General features: G+C 36.6%; 1 protein-coding gene across 6 annotated transcripts in view; it reads left to right on the top strand.

Annotated features, from left to right (window-relative positions):
* The window catches only part of LOC127864576 (coiled-coil domain-containing protein 60-like), a 58,785-nt gene that overhangs the window by 37,289 nt on the left and 9,191 nt on the right, over positions 1-12,305 (top strand). For all 6 annotated transcript variants that reach the window (XM_052404315.1, XM_052404312.1, XM_052404313.1 and 3 more), the window contains 4 exons: positions 1,044-1,138; positions 6,790-6,930; positions 8,509-8,667; positions 9,620-9,710. In XM_052404315.1, coding sequence (XP_052260275.1) covers positions 1,044-1,138; positions 6,790-6,930; positions 8,509-8,667; positions 9,620-9,710 — 486 coding nt within the window. The remainder of the gene's footprint in view (positions 1-1,043; positions 1,139-6,789; positions 6,931-8,508; positions 8,668-9,619; positions 9,711-12,305) is intronic.

Raw genomic sequence — 12,305 nt, 5'->3', positions numbered from 1 at the left:
TTCTATAAATCCATTGACATGTTTCAGAAGTCTTGTGGTCCTTTCTATAAATCCATTGACATGTTTCAGAAGTCTTTTGGTCCTTTCTATAAATCCATTGACATGTTTCAGAAGTTTTTTGGTCCTTTCTGTAAATCAATTGACAGGTTTCAGAAGTCTTGTGGTCCTTTCTGTAAATGCATTGACATGTTTCAGAAGTCTTTTAGTCTTTTCTATAAATCCATTGATATGTTTCAGAAGTCTTTTGGTCCTTTCTGTAAATCCATTGACATGTTTCAGAAGTCTTTTAGTCCTTTCTATAAATCCATTGACATGTTTTAGAAGTCTTTTGGTCCTTTCTGTAAATCAATTGACATGTTTCAGAAGTCTTTTGGTCCTTTCTATAAATCCATTGACATGTTTCAGAAGTCTTTTGGTCCTTTCTGTAAATCAATTGACAGGTTTCAGAAGTCTTGTGGTCCTTTCTGTAAATCCATTCAGTCCTTTCTATAAATCCATTGACATGTTTCAGAAGTCTTGTGGTCCTTTCTATAAATCCATTGACATGTTTCAGAAGTCTTTTGGTCCTTTCTATAAATCCATTGACATGTTTCAGAAGTCTTTTGGTCCTTTCTGTAAATCAATTGACAGGTTTCAGAAGTCTTGTGGTCCTTTCTGTAAATCCATTGACATGTTTCAGAAGTCTTTTTGTCCTTTCTGTAAATCCATTGACATGTTTCAGAAGTGTTTTAGTCCTTTCTATAAATCCATTGACACGTTTCAAAAGTCTTTTAGTCCAGTGGTCCTTTTCAGCTTTATTCTGTGCTAATGCATTTGTGTAAAGTGTAGTCCCATATGAGCCTGTACAGTCTGCAGTAAGGGACGGCACTTTCTTCTTTTATTGTTATTTTCGATTAAAATGGTCTCTTCTAAGTGAAAATCCAGTTAAGGTGGAAAGTGTTGCTTACTACACAGGCTAATCTGGGATGACACTTTACGCACATGCCTTAATCCCCAGTTTTCCCAGAACAAGGCTTTTTCTATAAAGTATAGACATGTTTCAGTTTGACAAGCGGTCAGACAGCCGTGGTACTGGAGACGGGGACAGGAGGACCTCGAGAGCTGTACGGGCCACACCACACATCATCAGGGGGAAATCGTAAGTCTCTGTCATAATAGAACACACATCCAACATCATCAGGGGGAAATAGTAAGTCATGTCTCTGTCATAATAGAACACACATCCCACATCATCAGGGGGATATAGTAAGTCATGTCTCTGTCGTAATAGACCACATACAACATCATCGGGGGAATTTGTAAGTCATATCTCTGTCGTAATATACCACACACCACATCATCGGGGGAAATCGTAAGTAATGTCTATGTCATAATAGACCACACACCACACATCATCAGGGGGAAATAGTAAGTCATGTCTATGTCATAATAGAACACACACCATACATCATCGGGGGGGAAAAAGTAAGTCATGTCTTTGTCATTATAGACCACACACCAAACCATCATTGGGGGAAATCGTAAGTCATAGTTATGTCATAATAGACCACACACCACATCATCAGGGGGAAATAGTAAGTCATGTCTCTGTCATAATAGATCACACACCATACATCATCGGGGGAAAATAGTAAGTCATGTCTCTGTCATAATAGATCACACACCATACATCATCGGGGGAAAATAGTAAGTCATGTCTCTGTCATAATAGATCACACACCACACATCATCGGGGTGGGGGGGTGGGGGTGGGGGGAATAGTAAGACATGTCTCTGTCGTAATAGACGACACACCACATCATCGGGGGAAATAGTAAGTCATGTCTCTGTCGTAATAGACCACACACCATATTCATCGGGGGAAATAGTAAGTCATGTCTCTGTCGTAATAGACCACACACCACATCTTCGGGGGAAATCTTAAGTCATGTCTCTCTCAAAATAGACCGCACACCACATCTTCGGGGGAAATAGTAAGTCATGTCTCTGTCATAATAGACCACACATCTCACATCATCACCGGGGAAATCATAAGGCCTGTCTCTGTCATAATAGACCACACATCCCACACCATCAGGGGGAAATTGTAAGTCATGTCTCTGTCGTAATAGAACACACACAACACACCATCGAGGAGAAATAGTAAGACATGTCTCTGTCATAATAGAACACACACCACACATCATCGGGGGGAAATAGTAAGACATGTCTCTGTCATAATAGACCACACACCACATCATTGGTGGAAATCGTAAGTTATGTCTCTGTCGTAATAGACCACACACCATATCATCGGGGGAAATAGTAAGTCATGTCTCTGTCATAATAGAACACACACCACATATCAGGGGGAAATAGTAAGTCATGTCTCTGTCATAATAGAACACACGCCATACATCATCAGGGGGAAATAGTAAGTCATGTCTCTGTCAGAATAGAACACACGCTATACATCATCAGGGGGAAATAGTAAGTCATGTCTCTGTCATAATAAAACACACGCCATACATCATCGGGGGAAAATACTTAGATAGTAAGTCATGTCTCTGTCATAATAGAACACACGCCCCACATCATCAGGGGGAAATAGTAAGTCATGTCTCTGTCATAATCGAACACACCACACACCATCGGGGGGAAATAGTAAGTCATGTCTCTGTCTTAATAGAACACACCACACACCATCGGGGGAAATAGTAAGTCATGTCTCTGTCATAATAGAACACATCCCACATCATCGGGGGGAAATAGTAAGTCATGTCTCTGTCATAATAGACCACACCACACATCATCAGGGGGAAATAGTAAGACATTTCTCTGTCATAATAGAACACACACCATACATCATCGGGGGAAATAGTAAGTCATGTCTCTGTCATAATAGACCACACACCATACCATCATTGGGGAAATCGTAAGTCATAGATAAGTCATAATAGACCACACACCACATCATCAGGGGGAAATAGTAAGTCATGTCTCTGTCATAATAGAACACACCATACATCATTGGGGGGAAATAGTAAGTCATGTCTCTGTCATAATAGACCACATCACACATCATCGGGGGAAAATCTTAAGACATTTCTCTGTCATAATAGAACATAAACCCCACATCATCAGGGGGAAATCGTAAATGCTGTCTCTGTCATGATAGAACGCATAAGTAACATAAGTAACAGGAATGACAAGAAATATCTATAAAAAGACATCGTCATGTGATGTATGTAATAATTAAAATGCAGAATAAAGGAATGTATAGTAAGGATAAATATAATTGAAAAAATAACTTACTGGCTAAATTATATCAACACATAAAATAACATTATAAAATGGACATTAAAATTATGTTTGGGTCCGTGTTTTTGTAAGTTCTTATTATAATATTTTTGCATATGCTTAAATATTGGGTAAACCATCTTTGGTTAATTTATGAAGAAGTATTTCATCAACATAAATTATTTTATTTAGCCCAGTCAAGTACCTGTGTATGACAAAATCATAAACTCTGACATTGCCTTAGTTAATGAAGAGATTATTGGAAAATGGTAACTATTGATAAATAACACCATTTAATTAACAACATCTTTATCTATTAATGAGAAGTCAATTGTATAAGGGAAAGCATTTAGCATAAATTAGGTGAAAACTGTAAACAATGTCAAGAGATAGGTCTGATTGACTTTAACCTAAAAAAATATGTGTAGCCACAGTTTTTGATGATTTCTCTTAAATAAACCAATGCAATGTTAGGAATTTTTGCTTTGGGTCTACTTGCTCCTAGCATTCCGTTGGACACTGTTTCAATTTCAATTTGAATATTAGATAATCAACAATATCTGCAGTTGATATTCCAACATTAAGGTTAACATTCAGAACAAAGGTAATTGAACATTACTTATTGTCCCCTACCGGTTTCACCGGAGGGGACTTATGGTTTGCACTCAGTCAGTCAGTCAGTCAGTCAGTCAGTCAGTCAGTCAGTCAGTCAGTCAGTCAGTCAGTCAGTCTGTCTGTCTGTCTGTCTGTCAGTCAGTCTGTCTGGCACACTTTTCTGGATCCTGCAATAACTTTAAAAGTTCTTAATATTTTTTAATGAAACTTGCAACATGGATAGATGGCAATATGGACATTATGCACGTCATTTCATTTTGTTCCTAGGTCAAAAATTGTGGTTGCTATGGCAAACAAAAAACAATTCTGAAAGTGGTGGAATTTCTGACAATGGTGGAGCCGGTAGGGGACCATATTGCTTGACAATAGCCTTGTTTCATCTATTATGTGTGATTTTATTCGCAATCAACTGTTCATCATACGTATTTTTCTTATATTTCAGTTTTAATGTGACGTGTTTCCATGTTAAAATGTCAAATATTTTCAGATGTTATTAGAGTCATGTTATTTAACAGCAAATATATACTTTATAAGTCTATTAACCCTAGATTTTTATATTATTTTTCTGACTACATTATGTGATTTTTCTGATCTTTGTACAACATGAATACCATAGAAATTTGTGCATAAGTGCTTGAGAATTGTTAACTATACATACACATATACATGTACACTCACGTTGTAGATTCTGAAATGTCAATAAGCTGTTTTTTCTTAAAGTTTGTCAATCCTTCAATAACCACATTCTGTTCCTGTCATGGAAAGGATGGTGAAAGGTCATTCCCACGTGCCTGGATCTGTGTGTGACCTAAGTATATTTTACATGTGACCAGTCCACTCCTTGCTGTTTTTTTAGCCTGTCAATTCTTTATTCAGATTCTATTTTCTGTACATTAGCTTGGTCCACTGTTGATAAAGGTGCACTCGAAAAAAAAAAAGGAAAACAGAATTATGCCAATCTCATTGTGATCCACTATTTATCCCATCAAACTATCGTGTATTAGTCAACTCTTGCCATGTGGCCTGGCATGTCAGTGTCCACAGATTACTGTGTAGTCATTTTGAATTGTTTACAGAATGTGTGTAACTATGTGAATTGCTGATCTTTTTGCATCATAATTATAGTTTTAATGCATTAAAATATTAAATGCTGAACCAAAAATTGATCATAGAGTCACTTTCATGAAGAGGTATAAAATATTATCCACATACGTAGTTCATATTTTAAGCTATGAAGGTTGCATCCCCATAATAAACCTGCAATGAAATCAAGTCATTCAGCGAATGACTTGAATAGAATATTACTTGTTATTACAATTTTCGCTTTTTTTTAATTAAAAGATAAAGTTAGTAAAATAGAAAAAAAAACAACAGAACAAATGTTATAATTATTGCATGTGATCTGATGTTTATTCATGTTTACTGGGACACATCCATTGATTCATCTGGTTCAGTCAATCCCACACAATATAACAACATGTTTATTTGCTTGTTGATAGATGTAAGGAAAAGTGCATGTTTTGCTTTATGATTCATGCAAATGTTGTTTTTATTGATGCTTGATATCTTGCAAATATACTGCTGATCCCTTTTTTTTCAATATTTAAAATGGTATACAAATCTGGGAACTCCAACTAATTCATTTATGTGATTTTCTTCAGATCAAACATGAAACCACAATCTACCAAGCCTCCTTGTAACTTATGAGGAAATCAACTTTACTTAGTAGCTACAGGATATTATTTAATTCTGATTTAAATGAAATATAGGAAAATATCAGTAAGGTACATTAGGTATTCCACTGTTATTTTGGTTTCTTCAGGAAATTGAATGCAAAAGAATACTATTCTTATAACTGTGAAATCATGTTATAAACCTTGAAATTTTGATGTCATGTTAACTTGTATATGTTGCTATAAAATATAAACAAGATGCTGGGTTCAAATTATCACATGATAATCGCCCCTGTGGAAGCCTTGTCAAATAATCACATAATAATCGCCCCTGTGGAAGCCTTGTCAAATAATCACATAATAATCGCCCTGTGGAAGCCTTGTCAGTCCAAAAGTAGGTCAATGTAAAGGTCAAAATGAGGTCAGGTGATAAGTCAGGTGATAACGTACCGTTTTGTGCTGAGTTTTGAATTTAAGTAACAAAGCTTATTAGTAAGTTATTGAAGCTTAGCAATACTCATTTTGGTTAAACCAAGAATTTTGACCTTCTGAATTAGCATAAGAAGTTCAATGCCAGAGTTAAAATGAGAACAGGTGATGTGGGTGTGGTATGAGTGTTAGTAGAAAACAACCATGCAATTATCATTTTTAAGCTTTGTAGCAGGATGCATTGATCAGAACAAATCATATTTGGTAAACCAAGAATTGTTTGGACCATCTGAATTTATCCGTAGGTCTATTTTATGGTCAAAATGTGGTCAGGTGATTAGAGTGTGTTGATGATGTTCAAAGACATGATTTACATAAATATCAAAGCTCTTAAGCAAGTGGTATTGATTATAAAATGATTTGTTATGGGTTAACCAAGACATTGGACTACCTGAATTAGTCGTAGGGCAAAATAGATCAATTTTTAGTCAAATTTAGTTCAGATGAGATGGTTGTGTTGATAGAGTCTAAGACATAATATATGCAAATACCAAAGCTTTGTAGAAGCATTATTGATGGTAGACAAAATGTGTCATTTGGGGTAAATCTCCTTCAGACGGATAGAAAAATTACCTTTGTTTGATTTTCCTGTGATAGAGCTTTATAGCTTCCAACAGTGACAATATAAATAAATGCTCTTACACTGTTTCCTTTCTTAGTGATTATATAATGTGTTATCTTACCAAAGTCATACAAACACAGCCTTATCCTCAATGATCTGTATTGCCTGTAGGTCTCCTGCATTGCTGGAGTTCCAGATGACCAAGCCAAGCAACAAGAAGGGCCTGCTGACAGCCGACCTGCACAACCAGTTTGCAGAGTGCAGGGAGGAGAGAGCCCTCACCCTCCATGACATCCTGGACCACAAGGAGAGGTAAGCATCCAGCTTGGCCATTTGTAGTCAATGTCCAAATGCCTGTAATATGGTGTGCATATTCAAAATCAACATTATATGTTTACAAAAGATGTTCATAGTTCCAAATCCTCAATCCAGCTCCAAACTTGCATTTGATTTTTAGCTCTGCTGTTTTCAGAGAAAACCCAAGGTATTGTCATTGCCTCCTTGTCGTCCGCAAGTGTCGTGCTAAAACCTTTACATTGACTCTAAAATTAAAGTGCTTCCACCCACAACTTTGAAGCTTCATATGTACATGCACCTTCAGGACTTCTACATGCCACACCTATTTTTGGGTCACTAGGTCAAAGGTCAAGGTCACTGTGACCTCTAATATAAAACTTTAACTTTGCCTCTAACATCATAGTGCTTCCACCTACAAATTTGAAACTTCATATGTACATGCACCTTGATGACTTCTACACGCCACACCCATTTTTGGGTCACTAGGTCAAAGGTCAAGGTCACTGTGACCTTTGATGTAAAACTTTAACTTTGCCTCTAACATCACAGTGCTTCCACCTACAACTTTGAAACTTTAACTTCATATGTACATGCACCTTGATGAGTTCTACATGCCACACCCATTTATGGGTCACTAGGTCAAAGGTCAAGGTCACTATGACCTCTTATATAAAACTTTAACCTTGCCTCTAACATCATAATGCTTCCACCTACAACTTTGAAACTTCATATGTACATGCACCTTGATGACTTCTACATGCCCCACCCATTTATGGGTCACTAGGTCAAAGGTCAAGGTCACTGTGACCTCTAATATAAAACTTTAATTTTGCCTCTAACATCATAGTGATTCCACCTACAACTTTGAAACTTCATATGTACATGCACCTTGATGACTTCTACACACCACACCCATTTTTGGGTCACTAGGTCAAAGGTCAAGGTCACTTTGACCTCTAATATAAAACTTAAACTTTGCCTCTAACATCACAGTGCTTCCACCTTCAACTTTGAAACTTCAAATGTAAATGCACCTTGATGAGTTCTACACGCCACACCCATTTTTAGCGAGGCTGTTTTCGGAGAAAACCCGAGGTATTGTCATAGCCTGCTGGTCGTCCGCCGTCCGCTGGCGTCGTGCTAAAGCCTTTACATTTGCTCTAAAATCAAAGTGCTTCCACCTACAACTGTGAAACGTCATATGTAGATGCACCTTGATGAGTTCTACATGCCACACCCATTTTGGGCCACTAGGTCATAGGTCAAGGTCGCTGTGAACTCTAAAAAAAATAAAAATCTGACAAGCTTTCGCAGCCGAGCGTTGCACCTGTTATGCGGTGCTCTTGTTCACTGACGTATTCATTACAAAATGTCTTTATCTCAAGAATAGACTGAACTGACAAATCAAAAGTGAATTTTATTTTAAAGAAATGTAAATGTTATGAGACTAGACCATTTCCTACTGAAGCCATCCAACCACAAATGGATCTCATACTTCCATGTTACCCCTACCAAGGCCAATTTACTGCGTCCTTGCAGTGTGTTTCATCTCTATCTTCATAGCCTCTCAGTATGTTCCCTCTCTGTCTTCAGTCAGAGGTTGGCTGTATGCAAGAGCAAGTTCATCAGCCTGCAGGGCATGCGTCACGGGAGCAGCTTCCATCGTGCAGTCCAGGACATGCGCACCGAGTCCTGGCAGAGGCTGCGTAAACCAATTGAGGATCGTAAGAAGTCCTCGGCTAAAGGAAACTGGTGAGGACACAGATTGGACAATTGGACCTCCATATGTTGTTTACTCATTACAGTGAAACCTCACTATTAAGACTACTTGTGGGACTTTTCAAAAGTGGTCTTAATAGCGAGGTGGTCTTAATTCTGAGTTTTCATGAATTTGATGGACATATAATTACAACAACGTAAATATATTAAATGAACTTTAATCTTTTTGCATACAATATAACAGTTATCAGTTTATACATTGTATTTATACATTTATACATTGTACAAAGATAGTATTTCAAGTTGTTCATACAAGAAGTGAAAATACATGTGCTTTTCATCATGATCCTTGATGTTTACTTAAAGAATGAGTCAATTGTTGTCTGCTTAGCAGAGCTTTTCACTTTCACAACCTGATTTTCAATACTTTCCTGTAGTCTACCACATTCCAATGCTTCAGATTCCATATGTTTGCTGTAACAGAAGAGCCTTATTTGTGATAACCAATGCAGAGCCTCTTCATGGGAATGAATTTTCAGTTCAGTTTGTTTCCCTTTCGCTGAAAAGTAACCCTTTCTTGAAGTTTCTCCCGTGGCTTGCCACAATACATTTCAAAACACAAAATGACCTCATTAATGTGACGAAATGACGTCATTATACCAGCGAAATTCTCAGGTTAAACTCTTTTACAATGTAAATAAACGATGAAAAAGCATAAAATAAACAGAAAGTTTGTTGGATTCAGTGGAATGTCGATTTTAATTTACTCGTGATCATAGAAAAAATATATATAATTATTTATGATAATCTAAAAATAGAAAAAGGAGTTCCGAAAATTTGTTCTTTTCACCGGTGAAAATAACAATTTGTTCTTTTCACTGCTGTTATTTCACTGCAGAAATGTCATATTTTATCATAAGGTATAAAAGAAACCTGCATCACTACTCAATGTGTGTCCAGTTAACCATGGACCCCTTGTTTTTAGGTACACAGACCTGCTGGACAAGATCCCTGAGGAGTTGAAGAAGGAATGGTACTACGGGAAAATACTCCAGAAACTGGCTAACTTTGGTCTGGTAAGAATTATCTAACTGTTCAACTGTTGTTGCACTGGACCTTTTCACTTGATCTTTGCGTCTGTAAAAAAAGCAGGTAGTTTAAATGTGAGAAACTTAAGTATCCATTTTAATTATATTTGCATAATTAATTTAATTAATGGAGTTCACTTTACCAAATTACTCATTAATTGATGTATACCTTTAGATCAGGGCCCATTTTTAGCTCGACTATTATATATGAAATATATATAGTGGAGCTATCCTACTCACCCGGGCGTTGCCGTTCCCGTATCCATTCCCCAACCTATAAACAAGAGCAGATCACTGTATCAAGCATTTTGACATAATTATTGCCCCTTTTATACTTACAATATGCATATTATTGATAAAGCCATGTTAAAGTTTGCGTACTACCCCAAATATTTCCTATGTCCTTTGACATATTGCTTTCATATTTTGCATACTTGTTAACCAACATGACCCCAACCTATAAACAAGAGCAGACAACTGTATCAAGCATTTTGACAGAACCATGGCCCCTTTTATACTTAGATAATTGAACATTTTGCTTAAATTGCCATAACTTATTTATTTATGATCAGATTTTATTAATACTTTGACAAAACAACACTTACCTGAATACCACAATGGATTCCTACCAAACAATACCCCATGCCCCAACCCAGAATCCCTGCCCCCCCCCCCCCCCCACCCCCACCAATTTTTTTTTATTGTTTTTCATTTTTTTATTTTTGAAAGATTATCTAATAAATGACCACACCCCACATTAAACCCCCCTCTCAACCCCCCTCCCCCTCCCCCCCCCCCAATTTTTTTTTTATTTTTTATTTTTGAAAGATCGCCTTATAAATGACCACACTCCACATTATACCCCCTCTCAACCCCCCCTACCTCCCCCCCAAAAAGTTTTTTTCCTTTTTTTATTTTTGAAAGATCATCTAATAAATTATTGAATATGAACAATTTCCCCATCATGGCTTACGTAATACTGTCAAGCACTCGAATAGTGGAGCGCGCTGTCCTCTGACAGCTCTTGTCACCAACCCATTCTAAGTCTCAAGTATAAATTATAGTTTTAGACCCAAGGAATCCCAAGAGTTTGAATAGATGCATGCAAAAAATGGTGCTTTTGTCAGAAGCAAACTATTATACCTCAAGAAGGATGTAATTTGAGGTCTAAAATGTCAATTTAGACTAAACAATCTTTAGAACATTTAGAACATTACAGTTTTAAGACTATTTTTATCATTCGACTACAAGTCTAGGAATTGTTGGATTAATATGGAGTCTGGGCAATCTGAGGTATTGGCACTACTAGTAGTGATTATTGTGCCGTCTGCAGACCTCTAGGCTGAGTTGGGCACAAGATTGAACTCTAAGGTCTTGTTGATATAATGTGAATCTGGAATCATTTTCAGGTGGATGATGGGCTTGATATGATATTGGTAATGCTGTTTTCATCACATTCAAAAATAATATCAGCTTCGTTTTTATCATGTGTAACATTATTTTTTGACACAGTTTTGCTTTTTTTATTGCTATATTTTGTATTCTTTGTACATGTATGATTTGTTGTTCGTCAGATGTGGGATATATTTGTGCACCACATTAATATCAATGCCACTTTAATGCATACAGTGTTTGCATTTGTAAAGGTTTGTTTGATTCAGCAATTATACAAATTTTGTTTGAGCAATTATAAAAATTCTAGCAAAGCAAGTTTAATTTTCAGAGAAAAAACTTTATAAGCAAAGTAGCTGTCTATTTTTAGCTCACCTGAGCACAAAGTGCATGATGAGCTAGTATGGCCAGTCTTTGTATGGAGTCATGTGTTGAGCGTTGTAAACTTTTAGTTCATTAATACCACTCTAATGGCCACATTTGTCATCCAATCTTGATGAACCGTGGTCAGAACATTTGTTTTGACAATATCATGGCAAAGTCAAGACAAATCTGGGGCATATTAGTAAAAAAACTAGGTTATACAGTCAAATCTTACAAAAACCTTGTTATAATTCTAAAAGCATTATTTATAACTCGGTAATAATGAAACTTGGTCAGAACATTATATTAATAATATCTAGGCCAATATTGCATCTGGGCCATGTGTAAACAAATAGTTCAACAGGTCAAATCGTAGAAAATTCTTGTTATGAGTATTTAAGCCACATTGGCAACTCAAATTTGCTGAAACTTGGCGGAAATATTCATCTTGACAATATCTTGGCTGATTTGGCTTCTGGGTAATTAGTGAACTGAATGTGAAAACGGGTATAAAACATTACAACTGATGAAATGTCTTTGTTCAATTAATTCCTTTAAGGAAAAGGCCTACCGGTGGACAATAAAATTTGATTTAACTCAAGGAATTGAAATGCTTGTAACATGATCTTTATTAGTTTAAATCTCCTTTCAGTGGCCTATCAGATAGTATTCACAATTGTTTTGTTGTAGTCTTAGTAGTTGCACAACAGTTTGCTGTTTTAACTGATTGTGCCATAAGCTTCTGTTTTGTTATGTTATTTACGGTACTGCTTTGTGTTCTTATAGCCTTTTACGGCACGGAGCAACAACCCTGTTGCATTGGTTTGT

This window comes from Dreissena polymorpha, chromosome 1, assembly GCF_020536995.1.
Source record: "Dreissena polymorpha isolate Duluth1 chromosome 1, UMN_Dpol_1.0, whole genome shotgun sequence".
NCBI lineage: Eukaryota > Metazoa > Mollusca > Bivalvia > Myida > Dreissenidae > Dreissena > Dreissena polymorpha.
Note: the sequence above shows the minus strand (reverse complement) of the source record. Positions and strands in the feature narration are given on the sequence as shown.